Here is a 23,502-nt window from a genome sequence, read left to right on the forward strand (position 1 = left end):
GTAAATTCTGAAAGGGCCAGTAATGGGCTGAGGGGGACCGTAATCATGGGTGGCTGGGTCCTGTTGGGCAATGCCTGTTCTTATCCACAACAAGCTGACTATTGTGCAACAGCTGTTCATGTAAACAATAGCTGACTTTGTGACCCATTGTCACCCATCTAGCTGCTTATAATGTGTTGAGACTGATAAGAAATAAGGCGTGCAAAAATAGCAAATAATACAACACCCATACCACTGCATAAAACAGCTTTTTATTTCAATAGCTGGAATATCCATTGGTGAATAAACAAAAAATGTGCCTTTCCACACAGCGCAGAAAATAATCACAAAAATGCTTGCCAAAACAAAAATCCATTTATTTTCTCACAATGACCTTTAGTATAGTATAACTATTGAGCAAATAAAGTTGTCAATAAAAAATGATCAAAAATACATATATCAGATTCAGTGTGAAATAAATATCAGATATTGTCACGCCATTGACCTTTGCTATAAACGAGGGAGGAAGCTGTTTTGACGTGACAAATAATATATTCTGCTGCCTCTGCAGAGGTGGCAGACAGTGTTCCACACACACACACACACACACACAAACACACACACGTCGCACTGATAAAACAACTGGTGCAATGCATGCCAAATGAAAGGAAATTGGGGAGGATTTTCCCAGTGTGAACACGTACAATGTCATATAAAAAAAATATTGTGTGATCATCAGATGTGTTGACTGCTGTGGATAAAAAAATAAAAAAAACATAATCATAATTAATCCAGCATGAACACGGAGCCGAGTTATTTGCTGCTATAGGTTCATGGTAATGCCATGAAGCATTTCCACTTTTTATTTTACCTTTAAAAGTATAGGCATTTGTGGTGTTTTGAGTGAGGACAAACAAACCTAAACCAAAGATAAAGATATGAGCCACTGTGGAGAAAATATAGTGTTACTGTGCTGTCCTAACAGTACGCAGCCTTATTAATCATTGATTTTGAGAACAAGGTATTCATTTCATTGGGCCTGTGGTTGTGTTTACAGCTCCACAGACATAAGATCATATCACACTGAGAGATAGTCCCTCCACCTACAGCAGAAATGAAAATAAGCAGCTTAAGTTAACATCTAACAAGTTGAAGGGATAGTTTACCCAAAAAATGAAAATTGTGTCATCATTTACGTTCCTAACTTGTACAGTGATATTTTAGTATAATTGATTTGATTTTTTCTGTTTTTTATTTATTTTCATTGAATCAATGAATGAATGCATCTTATCAGTTTCATTGAAGTAATTTTGTTTGTTTTTTGTCATTTTTATTACTTTTTTTTGTCACTTTTCACATTGTGTTCTTAACTCAACAGTGTAATTATATGTAATTACAGAAATCAATTACATATATAATTACATGCAGGTAATTAATAATATAAGTACAATGTAAAACATTTATGTACACATGTACATAGTGGTTAAAGACACCTAATATAAAGTGGGAATGTTTTTTTTAAGAATGTCTATGGATGCTATTAAGTTTTAGTATTTAATTATTCTGGTACTTCAACTTAAACTAAATGAAAATGAGAAATGTTTCCTTTGCAACTAGCTGAAATAGAAATAAGTTTACATTTTTATTTTATTTTATTTTATTTTAGTCAAGTAATTAAAATGTTTTTTTATGGTTTTAATTTGAGTTAACGATAATACCCTAAACCTGTGTGATTGTCTTCTGTGGAATATATTTTGAATGTTTCAACTGCTATTGTTTATAATGAAAGCCAATGGGGTCTAAAATATGAACAACATTGGACCCTACTGACTTTTATTGTATGGACAAAAAAATCAGTTTATTGCATGTAAATAGAAGAAACACATGCATGGTTTGGAACGATATGAAAAAAAACTCTTTAAACAGAACATAGGTGGATTTTAGGATGCTTCTGTAATACGACCTCTGGATTATATTCCAAAATCAATTGTTTATCTCAGTAACTTTGTGGTCTGACTTGTTTAATTTGTAAAACCTGATCTCGGACAAAAGCAATCGGGAGGGAACTGCCGCCTGACTGCTGTGTGTAAGGCAGTAGTTGTCTCGCTGATGAAACAGGATAGATAAAACACACAACATACACAGGCACTGTCCTCTCTCAGTTGGTCCTCAGCTGATAATCTGTCAAAAAAAATCAAGCAAAGTCAGAAAAGCACAACTCATAAATTGAATATAAAACAAGTACATGAAAGTTTATTTAAGGGCATTTGAATATGTTATTGACATTTGGGTGTTTGGATATATCTGAAGAATTATATTGTGGCTTGATGTCTGCTCTGCATTTCTTATGAATAAGTGAAGAGGGCTGAAGGATTAGAGTGACTCTCTCTCCTCTGGTGTCGCTGATGCAAATGGAAAACTGATAGTCTACTCTACACTATTTCAAACTGTGTGTGTGTGTGTGTGTGTGTGTCTGTCAGAAGACAGAGTAAGGCTCATGTTCACTGAACTCTTATTGCAGGGTGAAGGTAAACTTTATATCAGAATGATATTTGAGAAAGCGACGGTGTGTGTTTGTGTGTGTGTGTGTGTATGAGAGGGAATCTCTGAATGTGTCTCACCTCCACTCTGAGTAATATAACGCACCCACGGTAATGCCTGGTATCCGCTCTTCTCGATAATCTTTAAGTATCGCACCTGTGTTGGTAAATAAAATTAAGTCTACCGCATAGTGACTATTATCAAAGAATATTTTGTGAGGTGAAAATATGCACCTGAATGCCCGACACGGTGAAATATGGAATCTCAAACTTCACTGTGATTGGTGGCTTGCCCTCGAGTTCATTACTTTCCACACTTGGCAGTCCAAAATGAGCTCGCATCATGAACTCCTTCCCGCCCTTCAACGAGTAAAGACACATCATTAGTTTTTGACACATTTAACTGTCTAATTAACATTGCAAAAATCATCACTTCAGTAATAAGTCCTAATTAACAGTTCGGTTCGAAATGAGTCTCCTGAGCCATGGTTGATACACTTTTGTTTTTTCTCTTTTCAACGTTGCCACAGCACAAAACTCCAGGACTGACTTCTAGCCTTAAAAGCCTCTAAACACCAAAGACACGATCAGGATTTGAAAAACATTCTTGACTAAATGTCCCACATGTCTGTCTTCTTAGAGAAAAAGCTGGTTTTAATCTATTAGTAATGATAAGACACGGAATTATTAATGTAATATGTCTTCGCTTGTACTATGTTTGATGTCTTTGGCAAGCATTTCATTTTTATATTTTGTATACATTCTCACTCTCTGTATTGTTTTTATGAGCTTTTGCCTTCGATTATAGAGGACATATACATTACATTTAATCATTTAGTACACAGACTCTGTGAAATGATGGATTATCTGTTTGTCTGTTTTTTTTTTATCTAAAAAATAGATCAAATAACTTGCAGTGATTTGCAGCAACACCAACATCCTGCAAAACATATGTATGGTACTTACAGGGAAGGACTTAATGTTCCATTCTACCGCACTCTTCTCAGGAACCCATTTAGCCTGGCCTGTGGTGGTCTTAAATTTGGGGGAGTCAGCGTCACTTGGAACAGGAACTAAGATGGACACATTGTTGGCAGTGGAGCGGCTCTTGAACTGACTGCGGGCCTGGAGAACAGATGGAGGAACTATAGCACAACTTCACACTCCAAGTGCACTTTCAGAAAGTAAAGTTTCAGTACGGCAAAGGCAATAGGACAAAGCATGTTTATGTCGGGATTTGACAAGTCTTTGGACACAGCTCAGGTAAACCCTGAGCCATTCCTCAGGACAGAAGCCTGAAAGCTAATTACTGAAACCAGGGAGTGTGCTGAAAGAGGCAAAGCAAGAATCAGTGGAGTGTGTAGATTGTGTATATGTGTGCAGCTCTACCTTAACCTTGATCTCTACTCGACTGTGAGAGAACTTCTCTATTACGCTCTCAATCCATATCAGAGGCTTCACCTGTCAGGACAGAGGAGTGACAGGAGAGCAGTGAGTCCGCTGACACTTATTGAGCCACCGACTTGCCTTTTTGACATGTAATCTTCTTAAATCAATTAAATGCAGTAATATTTTCCAATAGCATAACATCAACTTTGAAAACACTAGGAAATGTTTCTTGAGTGCCAAATTAGCATATTAGGATGATTTTTAAAGATCATGTGACACTTAAGTAATGACTCTGGCGCAATGGCTGATAAAAATTCAGCTCTGCCATCACAAGAGTAAATTAACATTTATTAGAATGGAAAACATTTATTTTAAATTGTAATAACACACACAATAATAACACAATATTACAGTTTTTACTGTATTTTTTATCAAATAAATGATAAAATGATAAAAAACAAAATTGCCTGGTGAGCAAAAGAGACTTTTTTAAAACCATAAAAAAATATTAATGACCTCAAAATGTTTAATAATTGTATATATCTTGTATATATTGTATAAACTGTATCTTATCAGTTATCATCTTTGAAATAAAAAAAGTTTACATTTGAAAGCAATTTTGCATAAAAATGTCTTTAAACAATGAGAAAATTACGAGTCAAAAAAAGTTGTGCAGTTTCTTGCTCACACTGGAAGTAGAAGATACATTTGAATGCTTTACACGGCATATACTGCAGAAATAATAAGAGTAGTATACTAGCTAGTGCATGCTATTCCAAACATAACCTTTGTTTCATGTTTTGTTTTGGTGTTTCAAGTTCAAATTCTTTTAATTTCAAATTCTTTGTATGGGTTTTGCTTTGAAGTTCCTTTCTTGTTTTCTCATCATATTCGCGTTCTTTGATTCTTGTACGTTTTTATTTAAATAAAGCTCTGAGACCTCATTACAATGGCACCAAAAAAAACTATCACACATGCATTAATCACGTGATAAACTTTGACATTCTACATTATGAAACATTATTATGACAATATCTAGATATATCTAAACTCATTGATCGGAGGCTAGTGTAGATGCAGCACTGACCGTGGTGTTGAGTCTGTAAGACATGAGTTCGGATTCTCCATCCGGTGGGATGAAAGAGATAGTCCGGTCGTTCTCGAAGCGAGAGAGACGCACACACTGATGAAATTTCACATCTTCCATCTCCACAGACTTGCTCTTCTCTCCTGAGAAAAGGAGAAACAGAGGTCAGATAAAGAGAAAGCAGGGGGAATTCTCATAATAAAAGTGGCTGCTGATGATTATAATTTGTGCAAAGCTAGTTAATAAAGTTGAAAGCTGCATACGCACGCATCATATTCACACAGAGCATTCTAATGTGCTTCCTGGATATTGCAAACAATAGCATTTTTGTGCGTCCAGGTAAGTGTGAAGGTAGTTTATTTGTTTGACCTCAGCAAAGAGAAAGCCAGTGACTACAGAAGAGCTTCTTAATGAGTCCGGGCCTCTGAGCCCCAAAACTCACTAATACCACAGAGCTGTGGGATTTCACCAGCACTCTCACAGCAGGAATGTGTGTGTGTGTGTGTGTGTGTGTGTGTGTGTGTGCGCGTGAGCCTCTCTTTATGTTTATGAATGTATTCCACTCTATCCAGGAGTGACATTTACAGTGGAACATGAAAGAGCTCTCAGAGGTTTGAGCTGGAACTCAGAGGTCAGATCAGAAGCTTTGAGTGTCTGTGTCCTCTGCCGCAGATGAGACGTGCTGGGAGCCGCTGAAGCACCTAATGATGACATCAACCACAGGGACTAAAGGTCGGGAAGGGGTTAGGATGCTCTCTTTTAGCTCTCTGATTGGCTCCCCAGGGTCCACAGACAGAGGCTTCGGAGAAAGTGATTGGTGTTCAGAACCAGAGGTACGCTTTTAGGAACACATCTTTTGACGTGGCAGTAAAATTGCTCTGAAGATAATGTTCTATATAATATTAGTATAATTAGACCATAAAACATAACATTTATAATATACATAGGATCCAGCGTGTCTGCGACCCTACAGAGAACAAGCGGTTTGGAGATGGATGGATTGAACTGTGCAAAATGTCACTTTTTTTTTTGCTTGATAGTGTCAAATCATGCTGGATAACATGATCATTAGGTTTTACACAAACTTTTCAAGTTCAAATTAGGTAGAGAGCTGCTTTCATTAAAGCAAAAGAAAGACAAAACACTTTTTTTTTTTTACAAATTAAATCAAAATGTTGATCAAAATATAATCCTAAATATAATTTGTAATGTGTTTCCTTTGAATGAGATAAAAGCAATAAATAAATGAATGCTATTGGTAAATAAATAAATAATATTTGTAATTACAGAATCATTTCATATCAACAATAAAAAAATAGCATTTTCAAGGTTGCGCCTCTAGAGAGCAGTGTTTCACTTGTCTAATTTCCATTTTACTGCTGAGCTGAGGAGAGATATTTCTGGGTTCATATTAGTAAGGCAAGCCGTTTTTACTTTTATTCATTCCCAGGATATGAATTCTTGATATCAACAATTACATTTTCACTAGTAAAAATGCAAATTTTTGATATCAGGATTTACATTTCCACTATAAAAATATAATTCTTGACATCAACAATGACGTCATCACTCGCAGAAATATGGATTCTTAATATCAATAATTACATTTCAACTAGTAAAAACTATAATTCTTGATGTATGTAATTATATTTTCACTAGTTGAATGTCACCATAGGCTGCCATTTAAATTCATTTGTTGATATCAAGAATTGATTTCTTACTAGTTTGAATTCCAATTCAACATATCAGATTTTTTTATATCAATAATTGTGTGGTTTTGTATGCATTCTTATCAATTAAATTTGATTTAGTCATTTAATTTAATTTATTTTTCTCTTTCCTCACATTTGTGCATATGTTTACAAGTCTTTAATGACGAATTCAGTACAACATGACTTATAACATTCAGGAAAGGGCAATGTGAAGTCTTGTTTCAACATATCGTATTGCTGTTAAAGGTTCCCTGTTTATGTAAAGCTTAATAAAGAATAAAAAATATATACATATAATAATAATAATAATATGGTTACTAGAGCAAATGTCTGTTCTTGAAATCAACAATTGAATTGCTATAGTAAAAAAAATCATTTTTGATTTCAATAATTCGATTGTCACTAGTAAGAAAGCCATTTCAGATATCTGAAATGACTCTCCTAATTATTGATATCAGAAATAGATTTTCAGATATCAGAAATAACAAATGTAACATGTTGAAATACATTTACATATATCAAGAATTAACATTTTAATTAGTAAAAATGTAGTCCTTGATATCAGGAATTTATATTTCTACTACGGTAGTAAGAAATGCATAGCTGATAGGTAAAACAATTTAACTAGTATTTAACTGATATTTTAACTAGTAAGAAATAAATTATTGATATCAACAACTGAGTTTGAATGGCAGCCTGATGACATTTAACTAGTGAAAACAGATATCAAGAATTATAGTTTTTTTTACTAAGAATTATTTGTATTTCTGCGAGTGATGACATCATTATTGATATTAAGAATTAACATTTTTACTAGTGGAAATGTAATTCCTGATATCAAAAATGTGCATTTTAACTAGTGAAAATTTGATTGTTGATATCAAGAATTCATATCGTGGGAATGAATAAAAGTCAAAACGGCTTGCCATATACTAGGACTTAAACTGCAAGAACAGAATGGCACATTTACCTTCAGCTATGTTTACGGCGGTCCGTGTAACGCTTCACAATTCAGTTTTCAGACAATGCAATGCAAATACAAAAATAAAAAATTTAAACCAGTTAATTTTTAAACATTTTTATGTACTTTTGCTAAATTGTGACTTCAGAAAAAAATAATTTGAATATATTATTAATATATATTTTTCCTTTTTTTGTGGAAATTGCATTGTGGGCTGTACCATTAGCACGGGGTGTGTGGCCGCGGTCTGCTATCATTTCATTGATGTAACTTTATTTACACTGCATGCACTTTGAGGAGTAGTTTAAAAGACACAGAGGACAACCTTTTTCACCTGAAGTGCCATCCTTTTTATTATTAATATAATAACTGTGCTAAATATATAAGCCAGTCTCGGACTGTCCATCGGGAGTAGCTGGGAAAAGTGAAATCCCGGTGGCCTGGCTACCGATTTGGTATTGCCCAGCTTGTTTGTATTATGTATCTGTGCATCATGAGTGGAAGAGACAACCATACAAGACTTGAAAATGATCCCTTTCTTAGTCCTCGATGCACGTACAGTACAGTGAGATCAGCTGTTGTTGAGTTTGTGTTCGTCAGTGGAAAACTCCCCCCACACTGCCTGACGTAAACAGTAACATGAGGACAAAAACAGCACTCATTACACTCAGGGTTAAGAAAAGTATCGATTCACTTTAGGGAAAATAGGGATTCTTTTAAAGAAAACTAGTGATTCACTTTAGGGAAAGTATCGATTAATTTTAAGAAAAGTTGCGATTACCTTTAGGGAAAGTGATTCATTTTAAGAAAAGTAATGATTCTTTTTAAGAAAAGTATCGATTCACTTTAGGGAAAGTAGTGATTCTTTTTAGGAAAAGTAGCGATTCACTATGATAAAGTAGCAATTCTTTTTAAGAAAAGTATCGATTCATTTTAAGTAAAGTAGCGATTCATTTTAAGGAAAGTATCAATTCACTTTAGGGAAAGTAGCGATTCTTTTTTTTTTAAAGTACCAATTTATTTTTAGAAAGTAGCGATTCACTTTAAGAAAGTAGCAATTCTTTTAGTATTGATTCACTTTAGGAAAAGTATTGATTCTTTTTAAGAAAAGTATCGATTCACTTTAGGGATAGTAGAGGTTCACTTTAAGTAGCAATTCTTTTTAAGAAAAGTATCGATTCTTTTTAAGAAAAGTATCAATTCACTTTAGGAAAAGTATTGATTCATTTTTAGAAAGTAGCGATTCATTGTTTAGAAAAGTAAGAAAATGTAATTGTTGATATCAAGAATTCATATCGTGGGAATGAATAAATGTCAAAACGGCTTGCCATATATTAGAACTTAAACTGCAAGAACAGAATGGTGCCTTTACCTTCAGCTATGTTTACAATGTTTTTTTCAGTGCAACTTTATAGTGGGAAGTGTACAGGAAACAAGTAGGTTGATTTCACTTCCCTGAAACCATGTCTGATAAAACAGTTTCATGTAGAAGTAAAATTAATATGTGACTTGAAATGTCTATGAAATGTTGGCAAGCTGCAGCACAGCTTGGTGGATAAATGCATCTAAAATGCATCAGATATTAAAGGGGCACTATATAACGTTTTTGTTTTGTTTTGTTAAAAATTAACAAAATGTAATTTTGTTAATGACTTGTGACTTGCCTGTACTTTGGAATATGTCTTTTTTTACCCTGTTCAATACTGGATTGAACAGGATTACCCTTTTCAATACTGCATTTGGATCCTCAGCCTTCTTGTCTCTAAACAGTTTGTGACATCAATACACTATCAATCCTTCTTCCAAAACGTATTTTTGTCGTACCCTGATTCATGGTGAGTCTGTTATAAGTGTTTATATTTTAGACTGAGCGGGATGCTCTTGTGAACTGAGCGGGAACTTGTGTCACTCGTCCGTGCGTATCTCGTCATATCCGTAAATAGAGAAAAGCTGCTCAGGCTACTTTGACGCATATGGGAGTGGCATATATTAATTGTCACAATGAGTGAGAAAAGTTGACATGGAGCACACTAAATCTTTAACCTCCGTGGAGTCACCCGTTTTAAAAAATAAATAAAACCGGCAAAAAGAGGAGAGTCTGCTGGCAAAAAAAGAATGTGACAGCTCGTAATAAAATGAGAAACTGAGAACCAACATTGGCTTGGCTTTTCAAAGATGGCAAGAACTGAGTGATTTGAAATGTTGTAAAAGCAACGCGGAGATTACGTTTTTGTTGCTCAACAGACGAGTAAGGCATTGAACAGTCTTTTAATGGATATAGCTACAGTAACATCTTCATCTAGTCAGCTTGAGATCCTTTCCATCTAAACTAATTATATCTAGAAGTGAATGTTTTATAAGCAGTATGATAACCATATTCATCCGCACAGTCACGCAAAGCTGAATCACAACAAAAACAATGTTCTTCTGCAAAATGCATGCAGTTTTGTTTTTTAACTGCCAGAGGGCCGTTGTGTACCTTTAATTGAACAGAATATCATTGCTCAATTTGATAGAGATTTCCTTTCTGTTGGAGAGTAAATCTGGAGCGCTCATGTTCTAGAATGCATAGCTGCATTTATAGAGCACATGCAGAATGCATAACAGAATCCTGGTCTACTGTGAAACACCCGCTGGGTTAGGCCTGGGGTGGAGATTAACCAAGAGAATCAGATGAATGGAATTCACCTAACAAGTGCAAATGAGAGAGACACTTACTATAAAATAGGTTAAGGCAATCAATTGACTGCTTGACTATCAGCCCTGGGAATTAGGTCACTTTCCGCACTACTAAAAAAGGCTGAAATGTGTAATTTTGGTCGCCATTTGTGTCAACAGCAAAAATAATGATTGCATTTTTTTGTTCCACACCCCAAACGTATGCCATTGGTTGAGCCAATGTTGCTACTGCCACAGAGCGGGAATCAGCCTACAAATAGCTCACTTATCGTTGTCTCTGCGTATTAAGCTGCATTTTTACATCGAAAAAATATGCATTTCAGTTTACTGATAGTTGTGTGTACTCACGGCCGGTGGTCTCGAACAGAACTTTGTCATTGAGTCCCAGTCTTAACTCAGGCATGCCTGTCAGAACGACTTTGAGTTTGATGCTGCCCAAAATCTCGCTTCGTAGAACACTGCCTGTAGCACTGACCTATAACGAATAAAACAGAGAAGACAAATGCAAAGAACAATCAAGAGTGGCAAGGTGTGATATTGCATCATCACCATTACTGCCATCTACAATTTATTACGCTCTGTCGGGCAAGGCAGTAACCGTGTGATTTGTGCTATAATGCGTTTGCAAAGAGAGGGTTGATGTATGCTGTGATAACTACGAATATGAGAATGTAATATATTATATTATGCTAAAATATTAAAAGCATACAAGCTGGACTCTGAAGATAGATCTAAACTTAAAAAAGTCAACATGGCTCTCAGATACAAGAGCTAGAAAAAGCCAGAGCGAGAAAGCTTGCACGGATGAATAGCAATGCAGAATTAGAAAGCAATGAGACGTGATTTAGCTCTTAATCAGAAGAGAGGTGCCGCTCAGAGCTACTGTCTGCCAGAGTCAGACCCTGACTCTGAAAAGCGCTAATGAATCCATCAAAAGCCAGTCCAGTTGGGGGGGGGGGGGGGGGGGGCTGAGAGTTAAGGAGCAGTAAAAGCAACAAGAACTTAAAGACGACAGCTGCTTCCTCCCTCTCTCAATCTAAGGAAGTCTGGAGACTTGACCCTTGACCCTGAAAACATGAAGGAGGTCGGCTGAGGTACAGTAGGAGGATGGAGCGATAGCGTGGGCTGTTTGATGTCTGTACGGAATAAGCAAAACCGATCCAGTATGTGGAAAGCTCTGCTTTTTTGTGCTCATTTTTAGATTTTCACAATAAAACAAGTTACTTTTTCAAATAAATAATGCATGTTATGCTTTTGTATTTATTGTAATTTATTTACTTAAAGTGCTTTTTTCTTGCATTTATTTGATTTTAAAAAATCAAATACTATTACAATTTGAAATATTTTAATATATTTTAAAATGTCATTTATTAAATATCTTCAGTCTCACATGATTTGGTGGTCAAAAAACATTTCTTATTATCAATGTTGAAAAAAGCTGTTTAATATTTTTGGATATTGTTATTTTTGGATGTGAAAACTGTGATACATCTTCTCAGGATTCTTTGATGAATAGAAAGTTCAAAAGAACACCTTTTATTTAGAAATAAAAAATCGTATTGACCCCAAACTTTTTAACGGTAGTATACGAACAAATTTCACACGTTGAAATGTGATAAGGACTAATCGGACAAGAGTAATTACTTGCACCCACGCATTATCAATATAATATTCAAAATTAATATGAGCAGCATCTTCGATGACTGTAATTTTATCAATTAGAATGTATTCCTGAATCTTTTGTTAGTCCTGAAACGACATAGTCCCTCTTCCCAACCCTATCCATTAAACGTCCCTAAAGTCATAGGGAAATCATAGGTTAAAAAGAGTAGTGTTGAGGCCTCAACCCTAAACCACGCCCTGAAGCCTGATTGGTTGATTGAGCAATGTTGTCCCTACAGTAAAATTAAATCAGCTCACCAATAGGTTAACAGACTCAATGACATCCATGAAGACTTCATTTTTCCTGTATTTGATGCCCTCTGACCTCCAAGACACAGCATTTGTTACTGTAGCTGGGGGCCGTGGCGCTCCCACCTCCAGCTTATGCCCCTGTTGGGTGATGTACCTGTCGTGGAAGTGAAAAAAGGCTGTTAGGTCATGGTAACATTAACAATGACCAAGAAAACAGCAGTCAGCATAAACATATATTTATATTATTATCTTATATTATGCAGATTAATTATTATATCAGCCCACCAGTGTATGCCAGCTATTATTACGTGATGAACATTATTATATCATGATGTCAATCTGTCATCTGTTACAGACTTAACTTCACAGATCAAATTAGATTTCAATTAAAAGGAGTCAGTGAAGCAAGTAACTTCAGTAGGTATGTAAACAGACCTCTGGTGTTAGTATGCTGAGAGAACAAGGAGGACTCATGAGAAGAACATGGCTGCCTCTAGGGACAGACAGACTGAAAAACACCTGACCTTGTTTGTCTTTCCTTTTTTTTCATCACTTATATTACTGTAATGTTTTCTTTACCACACATCCTTCACCTCACACATGAAAAACACGTATGCAAAAAGAAATAAGTGTGAACACTAGCATTAGAGTAAGTGTTCAATCACCCCTGCTGAACATTAGCATCCTATTTAAAACACCAACAAACCAGCAAACCACTAAATATTCAATACATAGGTTTCCTCATTCATTCCAAATCGATTCTGCATCAATGTTGTTTTTAGAACAAGGTCTGAGAACCGTAGATGTGTATGTGTGTGTGCTCAAACCTCAAGTGTCTCCAGCTGACAGGGTATTGTGTTGCTGTCAGTGAGAGCTAGCAATAATTAGCTATCCGCTAAGTGGTTGCTTGCAAAGCCAAAAAACTGATAAGCACTAATAAACCTGAAAGATGTTTATGAAGAACTGACAAACAAATTATATGTACTGTTTTTTTGTTTGTTCATTAGCCTTTTTATCATTTGCTGGACAAGAAATGTATATTGTGTTTTCTTGTTATATTGTTTATTTAGCATGTTCTACTTTTATGTTTATTATTTTTTAAATGTCCCGAATGTCAGCTAAAAATGCTAAATAAGTAAATATAGACTTCAAATGCAAAAGCCTCTAAGTGACATCTGAAATTTTCTTCTAGAGTTATAATTTTAATCAAGCTTGTATGTTTATGCTCAGTTATTTCACTTTAATGGCAATGAAAAATTAAATAACCTATTAATTGTCATTAAAGTGAAATTACTGAACTTAAATATACAAGCTTGATAAAAATGCTCATTTTAGAAAACAAATTCTTCAAATATACTATTATTGTTAGAATTAGTAACATGGTCACTTATAACACGGCTAGTCATGTGATATTAACATGCCAGTCCCCATGACGGGGCGACCCTCTCGATGTAAAATAAAGCAGCTTGTTTTAATAACTTTTTTAATAAGCTAAACAATCTCACATTTTGCATTTTTAATATTCTTTAACCTTCTACCGGTAAATAGATCCACCCGGGAAGAAGTCATGATTAAATAGGAAGTAGCGATAGATCTTTTCTTCCATTTTGAAACAAAGTCTGTCATTCCACTGGGAGCTCAAATTACGATATTTCAAAATGTAACATATGCATGTATGAATTGTTCAAAATAAGACCAATAACATTAGAAAATAGATGAACAAAAGATAGAAAATAGATAGGATGAATTTTCATTTTATGGCAACTTTTAAAAGGTCTCTTTATGCTAACATACTACATTACATTTCTCTGGTCCAATCATCTCTACGTGTAATGTAAAAAAAATAACTATTTACTGCATTTTCTCAAACTGTGCTCTCTGCACAAAGCATATACAGTGACTTATGAATAGCACTGAGCTTGAATAATGAATGGCCTCATAGCGCTGTTAGTGAAGGATGAATAGTGTTCTCTGAGGAGTGATGGTTGAATGGTGAGTTTGTCAAAACTTACTCTAGTAAGATCTTGCTGTCAGTGGTCTGAGGGAATCCAAAGTCCATGACTTCATCCATTAGCTCATATACTGTCACAAAATTGTCTCGAATGCTCTCTTCTTCCAGTGACTTGAAATATTCAATGAACACCTGCAAACAAATGGTCAAAACCAGATTACTATAAATGCACATGCATTAAGGATATATTATAGTGAGGAATTGTGCTACGGCAGTTTTTTTAGGGTATTGATGTTAACACAGTCAACAAGATTGTGCTGTGCAAGGTTTTATTGAAGGCGTTGTCATGTTGATAGATATAAAACTCACTTACCTCAACTAATTTGTACAGGAAGGAGTATACAAGAGCAGCATTGGTATTTTTCTTTGTTACTGCAACCACTGAGTAAAATCTGTTAAGTGGTTAATAATCTAAAAATTATATTACTGTACAACAGTAGGACAAATATTCACAAAAGAAGTGGAAGATTGGGCTATATTTTTACATTTGCAGGCATATGGAGGATACAGTACAGGTTGCTGTGCTTGATCCAGAGGAAGTGGGTGGAGCCATGAATAACCACTGGTGACAAATCTGCATCATCCTCTCTCTTCATCATTATGGGCATGAAGTGGTCAATCTCATTGGCGTCTATGTTGCCCATGTAGTTCCGGCATATGAGCACCTTAGAGATAGAAACAAAGTTGAAAGCTTAACAATGTCATAAAACAGAGTATCCCACTGCTCCTTGAAGACCCCCATCACTCCATGTTTAGGGGAAAACTGACAGACATGGATTTTGTGTTTTGTTTTGTTCCATTTTTTTTATTTTTTTTTATTTTTTATTTCGACACCAGTCATCACACAATATGGATTCCTTATGTCCTTAAACGTAAACACCTGTAATAAATTCCAAAAGGACACTTACAGCACAAGATTTATTTGCATAGACTCCAACCAGTCTGAGGAAATGTTAACAGCTCAATCAATAAGAGTTATCATCCAATATCCAATATGCAACCAAATGCTTAAACTTTGCACTTTACAGGTGCATTGAAAGTACCGGTATAGTAGGGTGAAACCTAAAGGATCAGATAAATCTGACTTTAACGTGGCTGGTGTTAAGGTATTCCTTCAGATGAAGATATTGGATTGCTCTAGGGCACAGACAAGAGTGCTTTCATCAGCACTGCCAAAATCCAGGGGTATATTGGAAGGTAATCCATTCCACTGAGACCCTGAGGATCCGTTTTCATGGAAACACTCCTATCCTCCCATTACAAACTAATGTGTTCTGAGCTTCTCTCTCTATATAAATATCTTTATATTCTCACACACACACACACACACACACACACACACACATATATATATATATATATATTTACATAGGTTTAGAGGATTTTTTATATACAAAACTTTGTATAAAAATTATTCTCAATCTATAGATTGTATCTAATTTGTATATTAATGTGCTCTGGAGCAACATGTAATGAAAAAAAGAAGACTTTCGTAATAATATCTAATATTTCATAGTAATATTGAAATATAATTTCTTTCCCTATTCACTTTTTGTGTCTCCCAAAATGCCTGATAAACTGATAAACATGACTTCATGATAAACATGAAGTCTTGGTGTCCACTACAGAGTACATGTATGAAATTGATGCTTGTTTCGTAACAGAAAGTCATATTTTGATTTGAAACCCCATAGCACTTTCCTGAGATGTTTATTTATTTATTAGATTTAAATGATTATTACATCATATTATCATATTTCCATAAGAGTGTTAAATTTGGTCATTAAATAAATGTCAGTCATTTTTAAAGTCCAAGGAGAGGCAGTTGTCATTGTGAAACTTCCAACGGTATTGTGGTGGTATCAGGCATACTGTAATTTTTGGATTAAAAAATAGGCTACTATAGCACCATACCAAAAGTAGGCTACTATAAAAAAATTGTTTATTTTTAACAATTTAAAAAATAGGCTAAAAATGTTAGCAGGAGTATATATTTTGTTATTGCAACAGCATTTATATATAGAAACATATAGGCTATATTTAAAACATGAACAGTGAACTTCCTATAGTGAAAGTGCTGGTCACTTTAAAAGTGATGATGTGGAGTGTCTCTGTCTTGTGGCATTTTGATATCATTAGTTGTTTTAAAAACATTGAAGTGAGTAAGTAGCCTACATAGAATTTACTTTTGCTTACTGTCTTTAAACCTCGATTATCTAGCTATAGGTTTCAAATAAACTGAAACAGTCTATCCTGAACTGTTCGACCTTCCTCCGACAGGTGCACGCGCTCTTACCTTGCCTTTCAAGTCCAGGATGAAGATCGCGGACGCTGCCATCGTTATCAAAGCTGTTGTATGACACGAAGTAACTGACAGTTGCTGAAGTTTCGTCAATTCTGGTAAAGTTTAATCACTCGAAATGAAGCGAGATCTTCCCCATCCCTTATACACGCATCTTCCGGGTTTAGAGGCGTCTAACCGGTTGTGCAGCTTGAGCTTGTTGCTGTGCTGCTGTACACTGTGAGAGACGCGACGCGTCCAAACTAGAACCCTGCCATTATAGTTAACCAACGCTGTTCAAGTTTTGACGCGTCGCTCGATTGCAGTGTAGATAGAAGCTGTGTGACGTAACTTCAACTACTTTCAGGTGACAAGACACAGAAGAGAAGCCTATTAACACTGCCTTAGTTTAGGATAATGTGAATGCCATTTAATGTTCAATTTGTCTTATAGGCCTACCATTTATAAACTGTAATAAAAGTTTAAACATATCTAGGCAATATAGACATTGGCGGCGCCCAGTGGCCAATAAAAGAAAAACATTGAAAAAGAAAAATCATTTAATTCAGAAAGAAAATGAAACATACAAGCAAAAAAATATATATTTTCCAGAACGCAATTAATAGTAAATGCAAATTCAAGAAGGACAAATCATTAAACGTTAATGATTATTAATATCATGATTTAAAATTAAGTTTTATAATAACTTTCATTCATAAGGTTAACAGATATTGTATAAAATGCTTAGCATATTAAGGCCTACATTCAAATGTAATTAAACTTTGATTTATACATTTTCAAATACTTTCATAAAGTGTCCCTAGAAACTATTTGGACATCTGTATAAAAATGAATGAATTTCATTGCATTAGATATTACACCAAGTGGCTTTTTAATGGTTCTCAGTGTCATACGTCTTTTAATGTGGCTTAAGTGTTCAATTAATTATTCAATGAATAGTTTACGAAAATAAGATTAGACTTAATGTGGCTAACCAATACTAAATTCAATTTCCTCCTCCTCGTCATCATCATCAGTCAGTGCTGCTGCTCTTGTGGCTCTCTCACTCTCACTTGCTTGAATGTAGTTATCTTCAATAAACCCATCGTCATCCTCTTCGATGTCATCAGTATGTGCAGCTGCGCGAGTCCCTGGGCCACCGTGGGTCGAGAATCCCACCTCAAAGTTGGCAGGGTCACACTGACTCGTGCCATCTACTTCGCTGAGCCTGGAGTGTCTGTAGCTTGCCAGATACTTGTGTACGACTTTGCATTTAGCCATCACAGCGATAAAAACGGAGAGGGTGATAGCTGACACCAGAACAGCCACAAGGACCTTCCAGCTCTCTGAAGAGGTTGTGGGATCATCAATTGATGTGGGATCATCAATTGATGTGGGATCATCAATTGAGCCTGAAAAAAAAAAAGGTATTTATAATGGTTAGCTGAGTCTCAGCTGTATGTAGGAATTAAAAAGGAAATCACTGGTTAATAATCTACATTAATAAAGAAAAAAAAAGATTTTGACCATTATTTGTAATGTTTGCGGTTGTTGCCTCTGTGAGTAGTTTACGGAGGAAGGCTCCACGGTTGACATCTGTAGAATATCCTGCTATGAGAAAATAATATTGAAATAATAGTGAATGTCTATTTCCATACCTCAATAAAGAAGAAATGTCATGGGGCACTCAAATAGATATTTGTTGTCAATATAAATATAGTTAATGCAGAGAAAATTAATGAAATGGCTGTAAGATGTGACTGGGTTGCCTTCATTTTTTGATTGAATTTAGTCAAACATTCCAAAAATGCAATTCACTCATAATTATTGGAATACACAGTTTATGATGAGCTGTTTTTAAAAAAAATGTATTGCTGTTTTAAAAAAATAATTTAAATGGTATTATTTTGGAGGGTGCAAAAACGTCAGGGTGATACAACTGTCGTGATGACTGTCTTGATTTCTCCATTACTTTTTTTTTTTTTTTTTATGGAGAAAAAAAAAGAAAACATTATTAAGTAGTTTGGCATAATCTTGCAGGCTATTATTATTTCTTAAGGAAAAAATTACTTCACTGCATATTAAAAAACATTGTCCACCGATGTAGCATGTGATGCAATGTGGTAGGGAAACTAGATATGCGTCTATCAAATATCAGATCATTTGACCTTTTTATAACAAGGCAAGCTAAGATTGTTAAATGTCATTTCGCATGACTTGCCAAAAAATTTAATCATGTTTATAAAAATTTGTGATAACAACAATGTTGTATGAATTCAATAATTCAATATTTAAAAACATTTTTGAAAATAATGATTAGGTTGGTTATTACATTTTACTTGATGGTTATTATACCACATGATATTTTTAAAGTCATTCAAGTAAACCTTTTCTTGAAAATGGTATAAAATCCATATGTAACCAACTTGAAATCAAAGAGTATATTTATACGGTTAAGAAACTAGACGATATACGTCACTGACCAAGTAACAAACTAAATAAATACAAGACCATAGTTTTCATACCATCATTATGGTGATCCTGTGTCATGTGTTTTGAGTGGCTGATCATCATTACTCTGCTTCCCACTTCCTGTCTGTTATTCAGTTCTCCTCCGAGTTGAACAAACTGCTTCAATCTCAGGTCTTGAACTGCAGCCGATGGAATGTTCCCCAGGAAGAGCATCTGTAAACTGGAGAGGCTGGTCAGAGCGTTTGCCTCCACTGCGGCCAGTTTGCACCTACTCAGATCTAGTACTTCAAGAGAAGAAAGGCTGTGAAGATGATCTTTTAACAGTAGGGGGAGGTAGTTGCCTGACAGGTTCAGTTTGAGCAAGTGGCCGAAGAGGTTCAAGCGCTTGAAGCTGTCACTGTGTGTTAAGTCTAACAGATTGTCAGACAGATCCAACTCGGTCACATTCATCCAGATGTGCTGTGGTACAGACTTAAGTGTTTGCCCACTGCAGTCAAATGCAGCCTGGAGAAAAAAAAAATTAAGAATTATATGGTTGTGAAACTTACATTTGGATTTTGCACCAAACAGGCCACATATGAGGATAAAAACTGCATTTACATAAAATACAATTTTGCCTTGTTCTATAAAGGTTTAAAAGATAAAAAGAGAAGATTACCCACTTGTCGTTTCATATAAGAAACAGGGCTTTTATTTTCTCACGAGATAAACTACTTACAGACTGGGTAAACCTCTGTCACCAAAAACAGGAAACAAGTGTCTACAAACAGGATACTCCTGATGTAGCAGCACTTGCTCTGGCTCGGGGAACAAAAGAGGCCAGAGTGTGTGTTGTTTTTCCTCACCGTCTCTCTGTTGACCGTACATGGGCCCACGGTCTGGAGTGTGTAGCATGATCCTGAGACCCAAAGACACAGGAGCACACACACTGTGTGTGCAGCAGACCCCATGTTTTCCTGCTTCCTGTAGAAATCATAATTTAATAGCAACCACAGAAGTACTGCTAGAGTTTGAGTTCTGCTGCAACTTTATCATTTTTAGTGCTGTCAAATTGATTAATCGCATCTAACATAAAAGTTTTGTGTTTATATTATATGTGTGTGTATATATTATTATACTACACACACACACACACATATATGTATACATTAGTGCTGTCAAATCAATTAATCGCAATTAATTGGATTTAACAAAAGTTTTTGTTTATATAAAATGTGTATATATATATATGTTATTATTATAATATATATATATATATATGTATTATATGTGTGTCTGTGTCTGTGTTTGTGTATATATATATATATATATATATATATATATATATACATACACACACACACACACACACACACACACACACACACATATATATATATATATATATATATGTGTGTGTATACATGCTATATATATATATATATTCTATTGTATATAATATGTGTGTGTATATATACACAAACACACACACACACTTTTATGTTATGCGAATAAATCAATTTGACAGCACTAATTTTATGTTTTAATGGGTAGTTGACTGTGAAAGTGTTTTTCTATTCTTTCTAAAAATCTATATTAATATAATGTATAAATTGTAAAAATATAAATATACATAGTTCATATTTTATTATTATTATTTTTTTAATAATGTGACTGTGTAAACTCATATGACCTTTCAGTATATAATTATTTGCAACATTTTCACTAATTTTTGAAAATATAAATTCACCAATAATCAGGAACTCTTACATGCTGACACATTTAATACCCCACCACAAGACTCAGCATACACAACCACATCATATACAGTATGAGACACACAAAGTAAACAACAAGAGAGTACAGTGCACTATGTAAGGAATCACAGTCAGCTGTACGAAATTATCCCTGAATGTGTTGATCAGAACACAAAGCAGAGATGATTTTTATCAGCCTGAACTGGTATATTTTATACATTATTTAACTTTTTAGCCAATAAATAAATGGACATTAAATATATATTTGTTTGTTATTATTATGATTTGTGAAGAAAGAGGGATACCAGAGACATGAAACTAACACCAGCTGAAACTGACTGCATAGGACAATGGTCAATTGAAAAGTTTAGTCTAAGCAAACATATTTACAGGTGTAATAAGGGCAATAAAGTACAAAAAAGGGCTGTACAAAACAATAAAGTCAATGTTTTCTGCTACAATGCATTTCAAGGAACTTGTTCAAATGACCAGTTAAATAACACAAAAACAAATCTGGATAGTTAATGATTGCATATAAGTAAGATCATAAATCCAATAATAGTTTTCGCTACTGTCTCTTAAATAAATTTTCCTGGAAATTAAAGATTAACTGCCATTTTAAGTTTGTCATACAGTAGAATACACATTTTATTTTCTAAAGAAGAATAAACAACCCGATTATAACGGGTTGATTGTATATAATCCAAAGAATGATGCGTGACGCAGAATGAACAATGAATACATCTTTAGTAAACATTAAGAGCAATAACACCATAAGAACCACAAACGTAATGATAAACGAGAGACCATGAACTGAGGAAGACAGAATATTTAAATACACGAGGAAGGTAATCAACGGAACAGGGAACAGGTGAGGACTAATTAGAAACTATGACAAAAAATGAATGACTCAGGCAAAGACAATGAATCACGTACAGACAACACCAATGTCAAAACGATCCCCCTTCACACGGATCCGTGAAAACAACTAAAACACTGTATTATGCATTATGTATTAATATTATGTATTATGCCAGACTACGCGCCTAGACTGAACACGTAATGCGCATGTGTATAACGTCACCGTTTTCACAAATTCACGTTTTTGTACATGGAAACGATAACGGTACTGTTTTTAAAAACATGCACTTTTGAATAACAAAATTTTGTGTTTTCAGGCCCCGCAATACGAATACGTAAATGAACAGCCAAAATGTATTAAAAAAATCAGTTTTTAGTTGAAAACGATGTCATGTAAACGCCCTCCTAAGACTAAAACTAAAAAAGACAGTGAAAGCTAAACATGACTGTGACACCGATCGCATTAGAAAGCATGACTATTTTACGAGATAGAAGAAAAAAAGTTAAACCCTTAAAACCTGTCAGTGGGGCATAAGCAGATTGTACGAAAACAAATGAGAACATACGAATAATTAGCCTACAATTTATCAAAACGTTAAAGTTGTGTTATGTACTGCATATGTATGAAATAAAGAGTGCTTTATAGGTTCCACCTCTCAGGCTCTCAGCATTTCCTGCGTATCTCCTTGTGACTTCTACAGCGGCTGCTTTTCATTGAGGGTTCAATCATTTTTATAGGGGCCCTTCCTCTCACTCCCTTACTCTCCCACTATTCATTTCAGCACTGCTGGCAGTAAACACTCCACAGGAGCCGCTTTTATCTCTTCCTTTCTCAGGACGCCCCCGTAACAGCATACCTGCAGGATCTAAAAGCCAGCCAAAAGGAAGTGTCTATGTGTGTATCATTATAAAAGCGAGAAAGATAGGTGTGGTAGAAGTCCTTTATCTTCTTACGCTACTTGTAAATTAACAGCTCCCATGCTTTCTCAGACCGTATGGATCTAAACAAACACGTCTTTCACTTGACCTCCCCAAGATCATGTATACACACACACCCTCCCCATAGTCCTGTGTTGTTTGTTACTGATTACATTGGCACGGCACTAACAACTTTGCATTGCTGTTGTCGTCGCATATAAAAGTGACTGAAAACTATACTGTTCAACACAGCTTTTGACCTATCAGTTAAATAGCAACCTGCATGAAGTTCCAGAAAATTTAGAAACATTTTTTACAACTATGTTTGTTCTATGTTTGCGTTTATCCTTAATAATCGTCTTTTTTTAATTAACATTATTGCAATACACAATATAACAACAGAATAGGAGTTGGATGAAGCCTACCTTTTCAAATGTTCCTGTCAGACAATATAGTAAAGTCTTATCTGTCAGTTTAGCAAGGTGCGGTTAAATATATTGATTCCCATAATAGTCCACCTTACCTGCCCTAGCAGTTGGCATGTTGTGGTTGACAACAGAATGTAAAATAACATGAGGGTTGATAGGAATGTGAGAGCATTTAACATTAAACTAGCAACCTAGAATTATGTATTAAGATATTGTCCTCCTGCTCATATGTGCCAAAGAGATTTGGCACACATGGGACTTTGCAATGCTATTGTCATGTTAGCTATATAACAAACATATACATACATTATGTTGAATGTAATCATCAGAATTCAGTGAAAATGTGCATAGTGAGGCAACTTACCTGAGATTTGGCTCTTCCGGTTATTAAGAATATGTCGAAACTGATGTTTTTTCTCTCTTCAGAAGTCACATTTTATCATGGACAGGTTCAATTTTGTTAGCCATTTCCAAGATTAAGGAAATGGCAGGTAGGTTGTGCAAAGGTTGGGGGAGGTGTGTCTTTAGCATGCC

At 35.0% G+C, this 23,502-nt stretch overlaps 2 protein-coding genes across 6 annotated transcripts; both read right to left on the minus strand.

Moving 5' to 3' along the window:
* Window positions 1–333: 333 nt before the first annotated feature.
* Window positions 334–17,026, minus strand: ap1m3 (adaptor related protein complex 1 subunit mu 3). Of its 3 annotated transcripts, XR_013799510.1 has the most exons (14): window positions 16,569–17,026; window positions 14,781–14,937; window positions 14,586–14,653; window positions 14,274–14,404; window positions 12,268–12,415; window positions 10,696–10,822; window positions 4,996–5,138; window positions 3,909–3,980; window positions 3,486–3,644; window positions 2,754–2,879; window positions 2,601–2,676; window positions 2,121–2,160; window positions 851–898; window positions 335–730 (listed from the first exon to the last, which is right to left on the minus strand). XR_013799510.1 is itself a non-coding variant. In XM_079627993.1 (13 exons), the coding sequence occupies exons 1-12, from the start codon at window positions 16,608–16,610 to the stop codon at window positions 2,138–2,140; spliced, it is 1,272 nt and encodes a 423-aa protein (XP_079484119.1). In that variant the 5' UTR covers window positions 16,611–17,026; the 3' UTR covers window positions 334–730; window positions 2,121–2,137. The 3 variants fall into 3 exon arrangements, 2 of the variants coding, with proteins under 2 accessions (XP_079484119.1, XP_079484118.1); XM_079627993.1 differs by lacking the exon at window positions 851–898 and having other exon boundaries at window positions 334–730; XM_079627992.1 differs by lacking the exons at window positions 335–730; window positions 851–898 and having other exon boundaries at window positions 1,242–2,160.
* On the minus strand, window positions 16,971–23,459 carry cUnh1orf210 (chromosome Un C1orf210 homolog). 3 transcript variants are annotated; one of them, XM_079627996.1, is made up of 5 exons: window positions 23,333–23,459; window positions 19,871–19,988; window positions 19,079–19,529; window positions 18,081–18,161; window positions 16,971–17,965 (listed from the first exon to the last, which is right to left on the minus strand). In XM_079627996.1, the coding sequence occupies exons 2-5, from the start codon at window positions 19,973–19,975 to the stop codon at window positions 17,544–17,546; spliced, it is 1,059 nt and encodes a 352-aa protein (XP_079484122.1). In that variant the 5' UTR covers window positions 19,976–19,988; window positions 23,333–23,459; the 3' UTR covers window positions 16,971–17,543. The 3 variants fall into 3 exon arrangements, with proteins under 3 accessions (XP_079484122.1, XP_079484120.1, XP_079484121.1); XM_079627994.1 differs by having other exon boundaries at window positions 18,081–18,164; XM_079627995.1 differs by lacking the exon at window positions 23,333–23,459 and adding an exon at window positions 22,966–23,019 and having other exon boundaries at window positions 18,081–18,164.
* Between the last annotated feature and the right edge of the window lie 43 nt (window positions 23,460–23,502).

This window comes from Phoxinus phoxinus (assembly GCF_949152265.1).
Source record: "Phoxinus phoxinus genome assembly, chromosome: 11".
Lineage (NCBI taxonomy): Eukaryota > Metazoa > Chordata > Actinopteri > Cypriniformes > Leuciscidae > Phoxinus > Phoxinus phoxinus.

Excerpts from the sequence above, each read along its gene's own strand:
- ap1m3 (XM_079627993.1), bottom strand. The coding sequence starts at position 16,610 with ATGGCAGCGTCCGCGATCTTCATCCTGGACTTGAAAGGCAAG. Across the intron at positions 10,823-12,267 it reads TTGAGTCTGTTAACCTATTG|GTCAGTGCTACAGGCAGTGT; the intron begins GTGAGCTGATTT and ends TATTCGTTATAG. Across the intron at positions 3,645-3,908 it reads GAGTAGAGATCAAGGTTAAG|GCCCGCAGTCAGTTCAAGAG; the intron begins GTAGAGCTGCAC and ends TCTGTTCTCCAG.
- cUnh1orf210 (XM_079627994.1), bottom strand. The coding sequence starts at position 19,975 with ATGGGGTCTGCTGCACACACAGTGTGTGTGCTCCTGTGTCTTTGGGTC. Across the intron at positions 19,530-19,870 it reads GTACGGTCAACAGAGAGACG|GCTGCATTTGACTGCAGTGG; the intron begins GTGAGGAAAAAC and ends TTTTTTCTCCAG. Across the intron at positions 17,966-18,080 it reads CGCAAACATTACAAATAATG|GCTCAATTGATGATCCCACA; the intron begins GTCAAAATCTTT and ends TTTTTTTTTCAG.